Below are 20211 nucleotides of genomic sequence, written 5' to 3'. Positions count from 1 at the left end.
AGAAATACACATATTGGCCTGGTGGGTCAGGGTTTGGGGTATATGTAAGGGGTAGATTAAGGTTATAGGGTTAGAGTTTGCCATTATTATATTATTATTATCAAACTGCTATGCTGTCACCTTATATTGATGCAACGTAAGAGGGCTAAGTAATATGTACTAGACCAGCTGTAGATCCTGAAGGTTTGCATAACAGACTTTAAATGTGGCTTATTCTTTCTTCCAGCTTTAACACCAGTGTTGTCTGTATTAGTCCATATTGGTTCTGCTCTTGTGAAGCCTTGGCGTATGCCACTGTTTCTACAGCTAACCCTAACCCCTGACCTTCTGTCATTGGTTTTATTTTACAGCACCTGTTGCAAAAAAAAAAAGGATCCATATTAATGGGGAGTTTTATTGCTTTGTAAAGAGGTCCACATGATTAATGATCCTCCGATTTTATGGTTTCAATGATTCATTCTATCCGACGCCTGATTTTCACTGGAAAGTCTTAGTTGTTAAAAGGACGGCCCAATGACAGTAATTTAAAGGGGCGTGCCAACATAAAAAGAGGAATCCTTCCAAGTCAGGAAACAATATTTCAGATATATACACGGTGACATTCTTCTAGGACGATTTCACTGTCATCACTTTTTATTTATTATTTTCAGACATACATAGTTACATTTAGAATTGAAATATCATTCAAATTGGGACAAAAAGTAGACGAAACATCCAGATCTTGATAGGATTCAAATACAAATATGAATATCTGCAGGCAGCACTGAGGAATGGATTTCAAGTACTAACACTTTATGCTTAACTTTACCCTTATTCTTCACTCAGGCCCACTTTTCTCATCCCATGGTGGCAGCAGCGGTGATTATACACCTGGCTGCTGATGGGACTGGCTACCTTGACCAGACTCAGTGTAACATCACGGTTCAGCTCGTGGACACTAAGGAGGGCATCCACAGTCTGGGTGAGTCTTATAGCTTTAGATCGGGTTGAGCCTTGACCCAACTCGCTGGGCAGACTGATGCAGAATGAGACCCCCCCCCCCCCCCCCCCCCCCCCTTCAAGTGCTTGTGTTTCCCTTCTGTAATGTTTTTATTCTATCAACACCTATCCCACAGGGGAGTGGCGCCTCAGCTGCCGCACCAACCCCCTGGTGATCCCTGTGAACCATGACCTGTCAGTGGCCTTCTACCACACCAAGGCGATCGTGGTCATGTTCGCTTCTCGCCTCGTCGCCATCTCGGGTGTAGGTCTGCGCTCCTTCCAGTCCTTTGACCCCATCACGATAAGTGGTTGCCAGAGCAATGAGATCTACAACCCCACAGGACAGAGGTGAGACGGGGGAATGTATGGGAAATGGAACACTGGTGCCCATGAGGCTTAAATGAGGCTCACACACACACACACAGATATGCATACACAGACGATTAGAACAAACTAATGCAATTCCCGTTCTAAACTTTTTGGAATGGGCTGTTTGCTTGATCTGTGGTGATGCTGAAACTGTCAAAGTGACCTTCAGTAATTGAGCCATGTCGGGTAAAGACCTGCTGTAGGACTCAGCCCACAGAACCATGAAGCTGCACCCCCGCTGCTGCACAAAGAGCTGTTCACCTGTTTACTGAAAGTTTGGTGAAGGCTCAGTACGTAGAACCCTGAACTTGAGACTCACTTGTTGTTGCTGTTGTCCCAGCTGCAACTGCTAAAGAGCACTTTTTGCCTGTTTAATCAAAGTTTATTAATATTGACCTCAAACACAACATATCTTCTCCGAAACCTTAAGAGCAGATTTACTCTACATACACACACTTTGCGAGTCAAGGGTACCGTTCACGCTAAAACCAGAGACATAACATTCTCGGAGCTGTGTGTGTATCTCTGCGTATTCGAGAGTCTTGTGTTCGGTAATGCAGCCAACAAGCTGTGTAATGTCAGATGTCTGCCCAAAGTTACAGCTGAACTGTAACAGTAAAACTTTCAAGGTAACGATCATAATATCACTTTAAATTTACAATCAGTTTGGACCGCCTGCTGAGGTCTGCGAATTTCCAACATTAGTGCAGCCTCGCTGCCTCCAGCACTAATCTTGTTTACCTTCCTTTGTATTGGCTGAAGTGCACACGAGTGCTTAAAAATATCCCTTTGAAAAGTCCTGCCAAAATACACATGTTTCTCCCGTAATAGTTTCTGTATCCCTTAAAACTATGCTGAGGTTGTCGGCTGCAATGTTCGGAGCTCTAAGCAGAAAGTTAAATAAATAAACTGTCGATCAGGATTTAAAGGTGATGCTCAGTGTCTGGCAGTATTTTATATTTGGACATTTCTTGTGTGATGAATAAAATGCTGCAGCGCCCGAGCCAGAAAATAAAAGACGATCAAATTGAACCCCCCGCTGTCAGTAAAAAGCTCTTTTAATTTTTGATGACATCTGTAAGAGCTGTTGGCAATGCCACCAAGACAATTAACACCTATTTAGCTGTTAACTGACTATTTGGAGTCTCCTGTGCCGTTAATTTTAACTACAAACCATCAAGCCCGTCCTCACAAACAACCAGACCACACACACACACACACACACACACACACACACACACACACACACACACACACACACACACACGCGCGCAGAAGGAGTCACAATTTACCAATTTCCACACCACTGTCATGCATGAGACGGTTTGTACTGACGACGCTCCCTCAGCCCTTTCAACAAGAAATGCGCTAATAAACAGCACAATACACAAAAGAGTGCATGGTCGGGGGTCTGTGTGGGGAGATAGAGCTGTTTGTGGCTTTTGTTGTGTGCCAGTGAGACATCCAAGAGCACCTAAATAGATTAAAACTATTGTGTATCTGCATAAGCCAGGAAATTGCTTCGGTACAGCTCACGCACGCACGCACGCACGCACGCACGCACGCACGCACGCACGCACGCACGCACACACACACACACACACACACGCACACACACACACACACACACACACAGACAGACTAACAGACTAGTTGCTCTCTCCGAGTTCTCGCTTTCTCCACTTTCCCTTTTTTCTCCACTTTATCTAATATCCAGAGGCTCTTGAATACGATCATGTTTATGTGATGGAAAGTCAAGGAGACATGTCCATTTATCTCCAGACGGTTTTGACTCAGCCACGCTACAAGCCGAGTTTCATAATATGGTAGTGTGATCGGTTGTTTTTCACCGGACTGTCTTTGCATCTGGACAGAATCCTGGCTCTCCCTGTCATAGATCACATATTCTTTTTCTTTGATCAAGTCCAATTCATCATCTGCATTTTGTCGTCTACATCCAGTTTACTTTCCAAATTTCCTTATCTCCCCTCTCTGGGTTTTTTCCCCCCCCCCGTTCCGTCTTCCCTTCCTGTATTCCCACTCCATCCCATCTCAACTCCTCCTCCTCTTCCCCTCTTATTCATATCCATCATCCGCGCTTTCATCCCATCCTTTACTTTCACATCATCTCCCTTTCCCTCGCGCTGTTTGCCATCTCCTCCTTCTCACGTCTCCCCTTTCTGTGCCTCCTGCTCCCGCGTTCCCTCTCTCTTTCTCCTGGGCTGAGCGGCACATTTCCCGTAATACTTGTGCCGCCACAAAACACCACATCCCCTTTTCCCTAAGTTGTTAACAACAGGAGCTATTAACATGACTCAGTCTTATGTTACTCGTCTGCAAGCACATGCATATATATATATGTTTTCCCTTTTGTCTTTTTCACACCTTTTTTCCTCCCTTAAAACTCAAATTGTATTTTCTTTCCACATCAGGACTTGTCAGAGTTAGTTTTTTTTAAGCGTGCACAGGATATTCACACTGCTCTGCTCTCCCTCTGCTTTTCTATTCTTCACATACTGTTTTATTGTGCTGTATACAGTAGTTCTCATGTGCAGCGGAGGAGGAAAGTTTTCCAGGTGGTTAATTGTAATTTATGTCAGAAATTCCAAAGTGACTAGCAGAAAAACCACAAGGAGATTTTGTTCCAAGCCAAAGTGTCCACAGGCTTCCCTGGTCTGTCCTCAAAAACCCTGCACGTACGGCGCGGCTGCTCACGGGCCTGATAAACGGTCTTCACCTGCTCGGCTCCGCATCCTGTCAAGACGACTGTTTTGATTATGAGCTTCGAATTTTACTGAGAGCTCATTTAATGCTTTGCTTAAGTGCCTTCTAACACCAGTGAAGTCGGACACGAGGGATAATATACCACAGTTAAGGTTTAAAAGTAAAAGTCTGAACAGAAGCAGGGAAACAACGGGACGGAGGGAGCAAAAATAGAGATTCCATTTGTGCAGGAGTGAGTTTAACAATGTTTCTCCAGACCTGTATTTTCTTACATCCTCTCTCTCTCACCTTCTTTCCCTCTCTCTCTCTCTATCCCTCTCTCTCCCTCTTTCTTCCTAAGGTAACCCTATACTGTAGAATGTGGACTGTTGTAAAAAAGGTGCCTTGGGCATCCAAACATTCCAGGAGCATTAAATGCCTTCTCCATCAGGCTACCAACACGAGGCTGTGGCCAAAGCGCTGCCACTGTAGCCTGCACGTAATACATCCTGTCCATCTCGAGCCGCACTCTGTCATGCACGCGGCCGTCCCTCCTGTCATGCGCACACAGCAAACACGCCGATCTTTTCTCCATGTGGTTTATTGATTTGATATGTTAAACAGTCATTGATGGATGGATGTTGTTGACTTTGTGAGCAGACGTGTGACCGTGTACGGTCTGCAGTGTTATTTCATACACCGAATTTATGTTGGTTGTAACTTTGAATGTGGTTTTTTACTTTATTTCTCTCTCTCCCTCTCTCCCTTTCTTTTACCCCCCTCACACACACACACACTCCCTCATAGTTGTGTACATTATTCCTGCGAAGCCATTGACTGCCAGGAACCTTTAATCCGCAATGCAGAGCTCAAGTGCAGTAGCACTGGTCGCCACTTCTACAACGGGGACCGCTGCACCATATTCTGCAACTCTGGCTACGGCCTGCAAATCCACCAGGACGATGACATCATCAAGAGCCAGGTAGGCGCACTGCTACACACATGTTTTTAAATGTGCACGGGCAGTTAAAGCGCTCAGAGCTTAAAGGGGGCACATGGATGCATAAGTGTACACATGCAAAGTGCAAAAGCATCTCTGCAGCATATGGGAAAGATGCGTGCAAACGTGAATCTGTGAACGCACACATGAACACGCACTCATGTGAACTCGAGTACACAAGTGGCCACAAGAGAGGTGCTCTCTCTGCTCTCCTCCCTATCGCTGCGTTTTATTTTGCCACCTGCAAAAGCCAGGCTCGGCAAGGCGAGCCTCCTGGGAGGATGACATCATGGACATCCAGGTAGATACGTGCTGCACTGAGGAGTGGAGATGCCCCAGCCTCCTCCTCCTCCTCCCCCTCCTCCTCCTCCTCCTCCTCCTCCTCCTCCCACACACACACACACGTACACACAAACAAGCACACGCAAACAAGCACACGCAAACAAGCACACGCACACGCACAAAAGCATGCACACACAAGCATGCACACGCGACACATCCCCAGAACAAGCACAGACATAATAGTGTTTAGTCTCTTGCTGAGCATGCCGCACCATCACCTCAAACAGTCACTTTGTATCGCTACTCCACTGGGACGATGACATCACCGCATAGTGTCCACTCCCTCCCTCCCTCGCTCGCTCGCTCGCTCCCTCGCTCCCTCCCTCCCTCCATCCCTGCTCATTCTGCACACATTGAAGTCCCTGTTAAAGGGCAGAGTTTTGCTACCGCTCTCAGCACAGCAGCGCACATTAAATGCTTCCATATAGATACCAACTCATGCACATACATTAAAGTGTCGACCATCCCCAATGCGTAAACGGGACATAGACGCGGTACACAAACGGCCGAATGCGCGCCACAAGTAAACAAACAAACGGGGGAGTTGACACCATATCGTAAACCTTGAGGATTGGGGCCAAGCTGCTGTAAAGGCCACATAAACACTTTATCCTTCTCCGTGGCTCTGTAAAGCAGTCTGCAAGACAATCTATTAATGCTTCCACAGAGAGATGAGGAGTTCAAAGAACGATGTAAATTTTGTTTTTTCAGTGTGGAAAAAAACATGCCCGTGCTCAAAATCTGTTACTGGTTTTAATGTTGTGGCAGATCGGTGTATATCCATTTTATGGCTTCAATAATGTTCAGTGGCTACATTGCTTGATGAAGTCCAAAACACACGGATCTATCCCAACACTAAGAAGGTTTTTGTGCTTGCTGCTGATGTAGTCCTGAAATGAAGCACGGAGCACGGGCACCAAGCTGCTACAGGGAAAAACTGGATTGGAACCCAGCAGTCTCCTTATGAAACCACATTTAAATCCATCAGATCCTGATTTTTATTTGGATCCAAAACAAACTGCACGGATTTAATAATATCAGTCCCCTTAGCATGCCAGATTCTTTTCTATGAGGCATCAACAAAAGTGTCTTGCATTGTTAAAGAAAGTGAAAAAATGTATTCCTGGATTCGCCCCCCTGATCCGGAGCCGCACCAAAGTTTAATGGGCTCTTTCTCGACTCATATCGCATCTTTCCACAGGTTTCGTGGTAATCCGTCCTGTCGTTTATTCGTAATCTTGCTCATAAACAAACCAACCAACAAAACAAACAAATGGACAGGATGAAAAACACAACCCCCCCTTTGGCGAAGGTAAATATTGCGTGTCCCCAATTTTATGTCAATGGAAATAAAGAGAGATTTAAAATTTTTAAACTATATATTTTTTGTCAATTAGTGTCTAATGATGTCCGCCGTCTTGTCTTAGTCATAGGGAAAAAAAGGTTGTTGATGAACAAACAGTATTTAGTCACAGGTTTCTTTCAAGAGCAGATGCATAAAAACAAAAGTGGACGTACATGCACATGTCCTGTGTATCTTCAAACTCTATCAGAATAGTTCTCCGCTGAGTCTGCCCAGACTTCTAATTGGATTTTGACTGACAGTGCACTAGGTGGCTATTCATCAATGTCAGCTCATTTAGTGATAAATTATGCTTTTCAGGGAGGGAGAGGCGGGAAAGTACAGAGAAAGTGGGGTGAACGGGGGACGGGAAAGAAAAAGTCTGGCTGTGCCAAAAAAAGGGTTTTGCCACAAGGTTTGAGGGGTTCGCCCACAAATGATGACTGGCAGTTCAAAGGTACTTAGAGGACCCGTTATTCATGAATATAGTTTTTGCATCCATTCAATCCACTAAAAGATATCCGGTCAGTTCTGCTGGATTGATATCAAATTTGCGTTTTGCAGTTAATTCAAATGACTGATGCTCCCCGCAGTTTTATAAACATCAGTATACATTGTAAAATATAATTACATAATTGTGTAATTTTCTTTATTGGATGGCGAGATATCAAATATTTTTTTGATGTCTCATTTTGTGTTTTCCGTGACCTTTGCTCTGCTAAATTGCCCATGTGGCTTTCATTTAGCGAACGCACTGGATTGCAACATTTCACACAGCGACTTTCTACCCCACGTTTTTGGAAACGATAAGTTGTTTGCAGATGCTATGATAGGTTCCTTTGCGGGCTGATCAAAATGATGGACTACATCATTCAAACCTCGCACTACATATTCATTCGTATGAAGCAACGTAAAACCGAGCTGCCAAAATCTGCTGCCCGAGTTTAAAATCGGCCGCGTGAAGTCAGCGAGCGAGTAAATCACCGCGCTCAGCTGATGTGCCACCGGTTAAACAGATGATGATGATGATGATGCAAACTCTCTGTAAAGACTGAGTTATGGTTATAATTACCATACCAGGAGTGCCTTCTTTTACTAGCATGTTGGTCCAAAGTCAAGTCTTTTATCTCCGACCAATGAAATGTTTCTCTGGAAAAATATTTCACTGGCTGCACATCCCTCCAGGGGCAGTGGGGGTCGAAAGTGTTGTTCTGACATCTACTTCTCTATATGCTGAGAGTAGAACGCACCACCCTGACGCTGGTATTGCTGCCAACTACAGAATCTGGTGGAAGACGACACTTTGCTTTTACTTTGTCTGCGATGACTAAACTGTGACTGCAGGACATAAGTGAACAAATTGGACAATACAGATATGAAAGAAACACATTATCGGACAAATCTAACAAAGGAAAAAAGGTCAATGGCAAAGGGATCCGCGTCTCTCCTTCCTCAAAAGTTTCTCAACAAAAATCTAAAGAAGTGACGACACGCAATACTTTATTTATTTATCCTGTTCTTTTTGCAGCCACACAAAGTCACCAACCTCCACACCAAGGTTGAAAAGTGCAGCGTGGGGCACAATCTTGTCTCCTTTCATTAGCCAATTACATTTGGGTTTTCGGTGATGTCAGAGTGGTTCTGGGAACGCCACCTTCTCCGAGGGCTGCAGCGGTATCTTCAGAACAAATCTGCTTTTCCCTCACTTGCGTGTATATATCTGTTTTATTGCTGCCTGTTTTCTCTATCTCTCTCTCTCTCTCTCTGTGGGAAGCGGTGAGGAAACACTGAGTGCTGGCACTGAAAAAGGCCGGAGACAGGGTTTTATGTGCATGTTCTGCGGACACTCAAATGCTGGGTCCTCAATTTCTCTTTCTGTGTGTTTGCCCATTGAGAAACTTTGAAACTCCGATTCCACATTTCGTTTCATCCATCATAATTTTAAACGTGGTTGTCCTCACCCGTATGTGGCTTTTCTCTGGGAGATGCATGTTAGGCACCGTGTAAGCTTCCTTTGACTTTTATCAAGGCTGTGGCCTGAGAGCTGGCATCAGTCAGGAGGAGCTGCTCTGCCGCTAGATGAGTCTAATGCAAAGGACAAATATGAATGATTATGTAAGTAAAGTTTCTTTGAGTACATTTTAGATAAACCTAAGGAAGACCTCCGTGGCTGACATTCCCAACAGCCCAGACAGGAAGTAGAAAGCTGTCATTGTACAAGGATAAAATCCAACAAAAGACACAAACCAAATACACATGAAGCTTCGTGTCCTGGTTTCAAACTCCGGCTCGGCTGGGATTGGCTCCAGCCCCCCCGGCGACCCTCAAAAGGATAAACGGTATAGATGATGGAAGAACATTACAGATTGTTGTTCTCATCACTGATTTCATTTGGTAAATGTCAAATACTTGTCAGCACCAATCAGAGTTAAGCCGCATGCAAATCAGAACCAGAGGACAAGGTTGTTTCCGATGTTGCCAGGATGCTAATTAATGCAAATTAGATCCGATCAAACTATTGATTAGTCCTGAGGAAGCATGTAGCTGTTTTAGAGATATATTTCAAAAAAACTTTAAACTTGTTATTTAGTTGAGAGTATTTCATACAAAATACTGTTTTTCAGAGCAGATCGGGCTACTTGTGAAAGCTTCTTTCGACCTCCTCACCCCGAGTACGGAGGGGTTACGGAGGGGCATTCAGCTTTTTCCTGTTTGAGTTCTATTGTGTTGTGATGGTGCCACATGCAGCAGATAACACCTGCCCTGGTCTTCACCCTCTTAAGCCTATAAGCCAAACTTGGGTGAATGCTGTGAATTGTAATCCTGTTTTTTTATTTTTTTTAGAGCACACACACAGGAGCTCTTAAACATTTTCATCCTGTTGCTCCTCAAGTTGCTGACTTAGTGGATGCTGAGTTAGGATTTGATTCTCTGGACGAGCATGTGAATGCAAATGTTAGCGCGTTGTTCTGCAGTGAAGAGTTTTACAACAACCTTTACAGTCGACCCCGGTGCTCCACATCTGCCTGATAGAAAGCATGTGTACATTTTCATAAATTTGCATTCACACTTTTATAATTCTCCCCTTTGAAAAACGCAAAAACTCTCACATTGTGATTTGTAACACAAGTAGGTTTGAATTTCGCTCTGTTCAGGCAAATGTGGTTATCATTTAAAAAAGGAAGAAAAAATAAAAAACCCTCCCCGACTTGTCTCTGCGTAGAAGCATGCTTCTGAGTACTGTTAGATTCCCAGTATCACCGCGCCGCATGTTACTGCTCCGAACACATTCTTGTCCAGTTGTGGAACTGCTGAGTGCTAAAACCAGAAAATGTATTCTCGGCAAAATAAAACCTCTTTTTTCTAAGCAAAGCAAATTCTTTTCCTACAAAACAGACCCAAAAAAAGCTTTTTCCACGAGGAGTAGACATTAATAAATTATACTTAATTCCACAGTATTACAGCAATAAATCTTCCTATCAATGTATGGCTTACTATACGGTTCTATACTGTACTGCTGTATATTTTGTATGTGCGTTATGCTTATGTGTGCCATCTGAGCTGAGGCGAACCCCTCGGTTGATGGAAGAGACCGTCAGTCTGTCGGTTCATTTGTCCGCCTGGCTCGAATTAGGCAGAGTAGCCAAAGGTTGTTAAAGTAGCTACTAGAAGAGGAATAGTCAGCTGTAAATTTTTTAGAGGAAGGAAATTTCCCACACATTTACACATGTGATAGCGCACAAAGCCACACGAGCGTATATGCACCTACACACGGCTCATGGCACTCGTCCGTAAAAGTAGAAAGTATTCGTCTAGGGATGCACCGTTTTCAGATCGGGGAAACGCGTTTTCCTAATCTCACTAACTTATTTAACATTCCTTCTACACACATATTTACAGTCAGCATATTAACACCAAATTGATCTTTCCACATTTCCTCCATTCAGACTTTGTTCACAGCCTCTCATCGTGCCTGACTCATTCAACTCTACAACCCGGTTATTTTTCTGCAGGCGCTCGCATGCGATGCATATGTTACTTTGTTGGATATCCAAATATGAAAGGCGCTTATTTATTTTGAGGGAACCTGATACTGTTATGCAGTATCACATAATTAGAAGAAGATGAAAGATAGAAATACATGAGGAGGGAGAGACGTTTATGAAGCCATAGATATGTAATGCTAACTGACTTCTGCTTGTGTGGCCTTAAAATTGGCCACTCTTGGGAAGAAAAAAAAAAGATGTGTGTAATTAAAGTCAACCAAAACAGGGAGAGTAGAATGTGTTTCAGGGTGAAAACAGGTTCCCCCCTTTTTTTGGGGGGGGGTCTGAGGAGCATAAGTCAACAATGATTGAGCTCTCACATGCTTTTGTTGTGAGATTTCTTGGCTCTGAATTTTAAGCATTCCCCTCGTGTGACATGTTGCTGTTCGATGGAAGAGGATGAAAACAGTTGAGGTTATGATGCAGTGGCTTCCCATTAGAGTCTCATCTCAAATATCACACATCGTAGCCCGGGGCCAAATAATTTACAGGAATCAGAGCTATTTCTAATCGGAAATTAACCGCTGATCAGGATTTTATTTTTTCTTTCGGTGAAATAAAAGTCAAGAACAAGAAATTGCCGTTTTGGAAACATTCTGATTGCTTTTTTTCCTGCTTATTATGAAGTCATGTTATGATAATATCCAGTGAAATAACATGAAATAAAAGTTAGAAAAGATATATGCCAGCGAATGTTGTGTCCTTACAGAAGACATGAAGAGATGCTTTTCTTTCCTCTACTGTGTTATATGTTTTTTTGTGTATTTTAAAGTTCTGCAAAGTTAAAAAGCCCAAAGTGTGCAGTAAAAGAAATCACAATCACAACAGAGCGGGCCAGCTGGCCAATCAGAAAGACTGGGCTTAATCGGCAGGGGGGCCTTAAAGAGACAGGCGCTAAAATCAAGCGTTTCAGACAGAGGCTGAAAACAGGAGCCGCAGCAATGGACAGTTTGAGGAGATGTGTTTTCTGAACATTAGAGAATGTAATCACCCGAATTAAAATTATGAATATGAGCATAATATGTCTCCTTTAAATGCTATTCATTAATCTTCTCATCACTGTGTGTCAATGGTTACATATCAAAAAACACACACACACACACACAAAATATCAATGGAAATCACACAGCCCTGGCAGATCTCAGTCAAATCTCTTGCCAGGTCGTACCTCTTTCAGCAGTAACCTGAATGGCTGCTGTTTCTAATGGAGGATTATTCTCTGTAATAGATCCATAATGGGAAATGAAGGGATGTTAATCTGTCGTATTAAATCTTATATCGTGCCATAGACTTTAGCTTGTCTTCATTAGTCATATTAGAGTGGTGTTGCCACTGCTGGCTTTGCCTCCTGGCCTGGTCTGGGGGGATTTTTGCATGTTCTCTCCATGTGTGGATTTCCTCTGGGTTCTCCAGTTTCCTCCCACATTCCAACAACATGTAAGGACCCAATCGCACAGGACGCGCTTTGTAGACTCGAATATGTAAGAAGGCCTTACACAAGAACAAACACTGAAAGTGGTTTTATGCTTCCGCGGCGGCGATAGCCATTGGCTAGAGGCAAATGGGCCTCATTCACAAACAGTGTGTACGCACAAATCTGTGCTTGAACAGTGCGTACGAACGATTGACGAACGAATCTGGGATTCATCAATATGTTCCAACTTCCTCAGACCATGTGTACACATAAATGATGAAGGACCGGGCATCCTAGAAAATGTAAACACAAACCCTTTTAACTAAATGCATGGTTTATTAAAACTCCATTTATTTAAATACAATTTTTAGATAGACAGCAGTAATTTAATTTACTAATGCATTGACCAAATGTATTAAATAACTACGACGCCCTTTTATCCTCATCATCTCTATAAAAACCTGCTGAATTCATATTTATGTTCCGGGACAAATGGGGCGTCGCTTCTTCTGCAACAATTAAGTTATAACCCAGCGTTGCGGAAATAACTCTTCTGTCTGCAAGAGTGTGTGTGTGTGTGTGTGTGTGTGTGTGTGTGTGTGTGTGTGTGTGTGTGTGTGTGTGTGTGTGTGTGTGTGTGTGTGTGTGTGTGTGTGTGTGTGTGTGCGTGCGTGCGTGCGTGTGTGTGTGTGTGTCTGTCTGCTTGTCTCTGTCCCTCTTCACACATGAACTGATAATCACATGTATTCAGTTTATTAATCGCTGATGTCGGCTAATGACTCCAGATCGTTCCGCTCACTTTAACCCTGATGTCCGACTGTGCGCTTCTTGTGTTTAAACATGTGTCCCATAAAGTCTAGAGCGGATCAAACAAACACAAAGTTAATGTCAGTTTGTGTCCTAATAACTTGTGATCAGTGATGGTGTTTATTGTTAAAGTGTAAAGTCAGAGGAGTGAGGAGGCAACAGACTCCCTGACTCTGGACAACCGGACCTATAATGAGCATCTGTCCTGAAGCAGCGATGGTTATAATTATTCAGTGAAGTCCATTCAAGAACACATTCATCAAACTTGGTACAAATATTCACTTGGAGTAAAGGATTAACTCACTTGATTTTGGCAGCCAAAGGTCAAAGGTCAAGGTTGCGGTGGCCTCAAAGCACGTTTTTTTGCCTTGTGAATGCAACATCTCCGGATAAAGGGAATTCTTTCACATTTGGTATAAACCTTCACGTGAACTTGGATTTCATTTTGGTAGCCAAAGGTCAAGGTCACAGAGAATGTTCATGTTTCTCTTGAACATAATATCTTAAGAACAGCTTAAGGGAATGTCTTCAAATTTGGTACAAACATTTTGTTGCTTGGAGGTCAAAGGTCAAGGTCACAGTGACCCTGCGTCCCTGTGAATGTGATATATTAGGACTGCCCATAGGGAATTTCATCACATCCTGTACAATTAACTTTGACTCACTGATTAACTGATTAGATTTTGGCCTCTTGAATGTGATACTTCAAGACTGCTTGAGGGAATTTCTTCAACTTTTGATCAGTTGTCCCTCGGGCTAAGATCTTAAGATAAAGTGAATATGTTTCAATGGTCAAAGGTCACGGTGACCTCATATGAATCTGGAAAAAAAGGATGTAGAAATATGTAAATAGAAACTGCACCGGCATACAACCGCAGTGCAGCAATTCTAGTTTTCACTGTCGTCAGGCCACTGAAGAGTAACTGCTGTCAATCACAAAGCAGAGAAGCAAAGGACATGAGCTACCTCAATGTCAACTGTAAAGTTTGATAGAGTTGTTTCTAGTCACCCCATTGCCTTTGTTTCCCACCCAACAGCCAAACTGCTTGTGTGGCCTCACCTGGTAATTATCATTTTAGGTTGGGTATAAAAGTCATATGTCCAACATGACAACTCACCCATGAACATTTCCACGTTTTTAGTATCATGACTACACAGAAAAGAGGATGAATCCACAATGGGTGCTATTCCAGCTGCAGAAGATTCCCTGTATTTCTGTGTTTCTCCAAATCTGTTTTGTGTTAGTCCGGATCGAGCAGTTGTTAGATATCAGCTGTCTGAGTGCCATGACTCGACCTTACACTTGCCATCAGCAGTTACTTGAGCCGCTGTGTAGCCTGTGAGGCTTTCAGACACACAGTAAGCCAAGCTCTGTTAGGTTCAACCCTGATTAGACACTTGTCGGAGTGTGTGCTGAATCGTCATTTTCTGAGGTAAACATCTATGTTGATGTGTGTCCCATCAGTGTGAGGAAGGAGGCTTATATCAATGCATACTCATGTTTACAGCGTGATTCAGAATCCATTTATCTGTCTCTGTCCGTCACTCACTTAATATCTGGTCTTATTTTCCAGTCGCACTCTTCAGTGACTATAACCTGTGCAAACGGGAAGTGGAACAAACAGGTCTCATGTGAGCCAGTGGACTGTGGCGTGCCTGACAAGTACCATGTTCATCCTGCCCATTTCGACTTCCCCGAGGGCACGACCTACGGCAAGAGGATCACCTTTAGGTGTAAAGAACCTGCCCAGCTTGTAGGTGAGATGCACAGTGGAGCGTGCACGTGTGTGTGTGTGTGTGTGTGTGTGTGTGTGTGGGGGGGTTCCTATCTTTATCCAAGAGCAGGTTCTTTCAGTTTGAGATCAGGGCTTCTTTAGTTCACATTCAGATGTTCAAAGCCTTATGCTTGCACTCTAATAGCCCCTGCTTGTGTTTAGATTTGCTCTGCTTGTGCTCAACGTATTCTCTCTGATTTGCCCTCTCGGATTAATTCTTCTGCACTTGGAATTTTTGTGCAATAAGTCTATCAGATGTTTCACAAGGAGAGTTCAACTTGGAACGCAGGAAATCTATGCAAGCCACAAAATAGTGCAAGCGCACAAGCAGAGCAAATCTAAGTACAAGCAAGGGCTATTTGAGTGCGAGCACAGGGTTTTGAGTGTAAGCATTACAAAATCTGAACAAGTACTCAATAGATTTCTGTAAAACTGAAAAAAAAAGTTTTAAATAGTTTTATTCATTCTCATCAGACACTTTCAACAACTATACATTTCATATTCTATTTTTTTTAAATCCTATTAATTATCCTTTTCAAATTTGCTGACCATGTGGTGTTGTATGTTTTATTTTCATATAACCCTTTGCTCTTATTCCTCTCAGGAACAAACAACACTCTTACCTGCCTAGAGGACGGTCTGTGGTCCTTCCCGGAGGCCCTCTGTGAGCTCCGCTGCCCGGCCCCCCCTCCTGTGCCGAACGCTGTGCTGCAAACCAAGCGCTGCAACGAGACAGGCCTCAAAGTGGGCACCCTGTGCAAGTACAAGTGCAAGCCCGGCTACCATGTCACCAACAAACCTAAGAGGTAAAGAAAGATTTTGCTGTTGCCCCATCAGAATGTTCCTAGTTGAAGTTAAAGGCTGAATTAAGTTTTTCTGCCTTCAGGCGCGCATTTAAGCGTCAGTGCACCGAGGACGGCAGCTGGCTGGAGGGGGCGTGCGAGCCCGTTACTTGTGACCCCCCGCCTCCGATCTTCCACGGCTCCTATCACTGCACCGACGGCTTCCACTTCGACAGTGTCTGCAGACTCAACTGCACTGACCCTGCCGGTAATACCGCTCTCGCCGCCACAGGAGGCTCTGCCCATACGGTGAGGCTGCTGCACGGTCCATGCAAGCAGGTCTGTCCATCTCTTTCCTCTCTTTCTATTCTTGCTTTACCTTTGTATTTGTCCTCTTTTTCTCATGTGTATAAAAAGCAGACTTTCTCTCTTTTTCTCTCTTCTTTGTATTCCGTATGAATTTAATCCATTTCAAACAGTTTCTGCACCAAGACCCTCCACAATGCAGAAATTATAGTATTGGTTTAAATCATATCAGACACATTATTATAAACATTTATCTGTCGCATAACATATAATATACATATGATAGCTAAAGATAAGATACTAAATTAAGGATAAGTAAACATCTATTTTTACACAAATACACTCTCTCTTGTATCTGGTTCTTCTTCGGCCCTCGCTGTCTGAAGACTTGTCTGTTTCTCTCCCTGTCTCCCTCAGCCCCACTCAATTTGACGCCATGCTAATTAGATTGCTATTGATTTCCAGAATAGTCCTGCTCCCACAGACTTTTGAAATGTATACACCTTTTAATCTGTTCTGCCTTTCAGGCGTTGTGGGTTAGATGCCTGATAAAAATTGGATTGAATTTCCCCCGTTTGCAACGGGATGCCATCTCAGTGTCCTTGGCCTGCCAGTGTTTGTGTGTCAGTGTGAGTGCTTGTGTGTGTGTGTAATTGTTTGTCTGTCAATATGTTATTTTCAGGGCGCAGCATCCAATGTAATCCGCTGTAGGAAGGATGGAAACTGGACAGGGTCGTTCCGCCTGTGCTCACACAGCAAAGGCCAATGTTCTTTACCTCAAAACCTCCATTACAGCCTTCAGTACTCATGCAAGCGAGGACACGGCATAGGTGTGTACACACAACCTTACTGTTATGTAATGACAATTCAGTTTTATTGCTGTTGATGCTTTATTTTATTGTTTGTGCTACAGACAGCTTTTGTTGAGTCTGCTCTTATTATTCATTGTTCACATGACTCATTCCTTTTCAGTTTGCACTGTTTACAGTCAAGTTAATTTGTTTTTAATGAAAGGGAACACAATGTCTGAACCACAGTTACATAAATCATGTAATAATTTGAAAACGAACGGAGGGAACAGGTATGGACATGTCTTCTGAAATGTGAGTGACTAACCCTACTTTTATTGCTCTCGTTTTTCTGTCTCCTTCTTGGTCACACGTTAACGCAGGTGAGGAGTGTGAGCTGAGCTGCCGAGAGAGTAACAACGACGTGGTGATCCTCCCTAGCAACATGACGGTCGACAGCGTGCTCAAAGAGCACTGGAGGAACCCGCACAAAGTCAAGGTGTGTTTGTGTCAGCCTCACAGTGCTGACAGACGCACTTCACAAAGTTCTGCGATCCACATCTCTCTGGATGGAATTTCACGTATACTGTCTACATCCTGGGTCTTTTTGTGCCCGGTGCCATGCCAATGTTTGTTTTAGCAGCATGGCAACCCTTCAAACATCTGTAATTTCTATTTTTGATTCGAAAGGGTGGAAACATGCCGCTGACCTTTTGCATCGTCAGTGTCACATTTCAGTGAATGTCTTGACAATGATAATAAGCTGAAAAGCATCTTTGGGATGGATGGCTTGTTCGTACACTGACACAATTAATCGTAACATTTGTACCAGAGTCAGAAGAATCTGTAACATTTTCGTAACATTCAAAAGTGGTGAAAAGCAACACACACACACACACACACACTTATACCAGTTTGGCCAACCTTATCAAATTGCTAATCATCAATAATCAATAATAATCAACCTTTGACGCTAACTGGCAGATAGGAAAACATGAAGGTTAAAGGTTACGGCGATGGAGGTCATGGAACTGTGACCGGTGCACCGTGTCACAGACACATCCGTCCCCCATTGGTGGGTGGGGTCAGGAGGTGAGGAGGGAATATGCCATGACTCGGTGTGTGTGTGTGTGTGTGTGTGTGTGTGTGTGTGTGTGTGTGTGTGTGTGTGAAGTAGGTAAAAAGTACTAAACTACACCTACTCCTCTGACCCCACCCATCTAACTTGATTAATGCCAAAGACGTGCAATTTTTGTCAGCTATCTTCAGCTGCCGAGTCAGAGGAGGATCTCACCAACTCAAGTTTTGTAACCAGAGAAGGAGAAAAGGGAACACATTGTATTTTTCACTGTATTTTCTTTCCCTGGCCCCCCCCCACAACTCCTTTTGTTTTTGTTTCAGTCACCCTGAGTCAGCAGCTTTTTTGTGGTGGATGCTGGGGGAGAGGGGCGGGTTGGGGGCCACGTGGACACGGAATGATCTGTTTTTCATGGATTTGTGAAATTGATACGATTTGAGCTCAGTTGCAATTTGAGACCCGAGCCGATGCTATTGGGGTTATTGTAGCCGAAATGAAGTCGGAGGAGCGAGGACGGCGAGTGGGGTCAGCGTTCCATGTGGGGTGAGGAGGCAGGAGAGGGTTTGTGTGGGTGGCGTGCACCCTCTCTCACTATGTCTGACTCTAATGCACCTTTTCCAGTGAACGCAGTAATTTGTAGGACGTAGCATTTGTAGTTTACCCTAATTTTAAAGACCAGCTTGATTGTGCTGCCAGGTAAATTCTACCAGACGAAAAAAATAAATGCAACAGGACTTGTTGTGTGTGAAGGCTGAGCGGAACAGATGGCTGATACATATCAAGAAGATAACATAATGATACGCCGAAACAAGAATGGGAGGATGTTGTCGTGATGGAAAAGAGCTCATTCATGGCAGCTGTGGTCTGAGCAGGAGTGGACTTAGTAGGAGTACACGACGTAATACACTTCTCAAACCCCCTCCAGGATGGGATTCTTCATACTGTATCTTAAAGAGAAAGCACGACCTGAAATGCTCTTCTTAGTTCTACTTTGCCGAGTTGGAGGTTAATGTTGCCCACCTTTATAAGTGATGTTGATTTATTGCCTTTAAACTAGTTGTATTTCGGTTCTTAGCGTGACCCACTTAGAATCCTCTCCTGCCTTTTCTACCTACACCTCCTCCTCTTCGTTTTTTTAATCTTAACGACTCTGCACCCCCTGGCACCCTCCCCCACCCCCCTTTATCAGCAAAATTACCCTGTTGGGCTCGCTGCGGAATTAGTCATTTTCTATATGACACAACCTCGTCTGTGGTGGCGCTGAGATAGGGATCTATTTTTATGTGGTATCAGCGCCCCGGGGAGGCTTCAGAGGGTGAGGATCCCATACGTGGTGAGGGGTGAAGCCAGGCCACAATCATGGATTATCATGATTTACGGCCTTGCTGGGAGAGGGAGGGGAGAGAGAGGGAAAAAAAGAGTGAGAGAGAGAAAATGAGAAAGAGGGGAAGAGAAGGGGTTTCTGGATGACATCATCATAGCAGAACAGTAGAACGAGAGAATGAAAAGTAGAGTAGTTGCAAAAAGTTTCACCCCCAGAGAAAAAATAGGATCATATACAATACGATCATGGCCCCCACTACTGAACACACACACACACACATACACACACACACACACACACACACACACACACACACACACACACACACACACACACACACACACACAGCACATTCATAGCACCCTGCTGTTACTTCTGCTGTCCTTGGATGCTTTGTTGTTCTATCTCTCTACCTTCAACCCCATCTTCTTTTTTTTTGTTGCATTGATTTGCTGACCGCACTGAAATGAAAAATACCTTAGTTTGCAGCAATAAAGGAAAAGCATGTCAAATTTGTGAGATATTGGGACACAGGGGGTCTGAGAGAGGAACCATCTGAGGTCAGCCAGTCCCCTTGGCACATTTGATCGTGCACACTACTATCCAAGTCTGGAGACGCAAATTATGCTGTAAACAAAAACTTTCGCTGCACTCTCGCTAAAGTAGACTCATATATACATAGACCTGCCCCTACACACTTCAAGAAGACGTGGTCACAGAGCTCGGAGACACATGCAAAGTCCTCTCACAGTATGGGTTTTCATGTAACTACAGGGTATTTGCCTATATGAACACATTTCTTCATGCATAGCGCTGCTTCCTTCCCCTGAGCACAAATGTTTTCTGTTGCGTTACAAGGAAAATCGCAGTAGGAGAACAGGATGGGATTCCACACATTCTGCAAAGATATTTGAGAGCACGGCGCTCTTTACCTCGGCCTTTCTATCTCTCTCTCTCTCTCTCTCTCTCTCTCTCTCTCTCTCTCTCTCTCTAGCTCTCTAGCTCTCAGCTCTGTGCCCACCTGGGGCAACGACTTAGGTATAAAAACAACATTTTTTATCAAGTTATATCTTGTCAAAATCAATTTATTCTGCTTTTCTCTGAGGTGGAGAAAGGTCAGTGTAAATCAAAGAAGGCTTCACAACGAAAGCGAC

General features: G+C 43.8%; 1 protein-coding gene across 2 annotated transcripts in view; it reads left to right on the top strand.

Annotated features, from left to right (window-relative positions):
• The window catches only part of pappaa (pregnancy-associated plasma protein A, pappalysin 1a), an 87173-nt gene that overhangs the window by 55017 nt on the left and 11945 nt on the right, over positions 1–20211 (top strand). The window contains exons 12-19 of one of the 2 annotated variants that reach the window (XM_034602700.1): positions 826–961; positions 1116–1329; positions 4861–5035; positions 14579–14762; positions 15384–15585; positions 15666–15870; positions 16550–16697; positions 17039–17154. In XM_034602700.1, coding sequence (XP_034458591.1) covers positions 826–961; positions 1116–1329; positions 4861–5035; positions 14579–14762; positions 15384–15585; positions 15666–15870; positions 16550–16697; positions 17039–17154 — 1380 coding nt within the window. Of the gene's footprint in view, positions 1–825; positions 962–1115; positions 1330–4860; positions 5036–14578; positions 14763–15383; positions 15586–15665; positions 15901–16549; positions 16698–17038; positions 17155–20211 lie in introns of both variants that reach the window. The other variant, XM_034602699.1, reaches the window with a different exon arrangement.

Source organism: Hippoglossus hippoglossus, chromosome 12 (genome assembly GCF_009819705.1).
Source record: "Hippoglossus hippoglossus isolate fHipHip1 chromosome 12, fHipHip1.pri, whole genome shotgun sequence".
In the NCBI taxonomy this organism is placed as follows: domain Eukaryota; kingdom Metazoa; phylum Chordata; class Actinopteri; order Pleuronectiformes; family Pleuronectidae; genus Hippoglossus; species Hippoglossus hippoglossus.
Note: the sequence above shows the minus strand (reverse complement) of the source record. Positions and strands in the feature narration are given on the sequence as shown.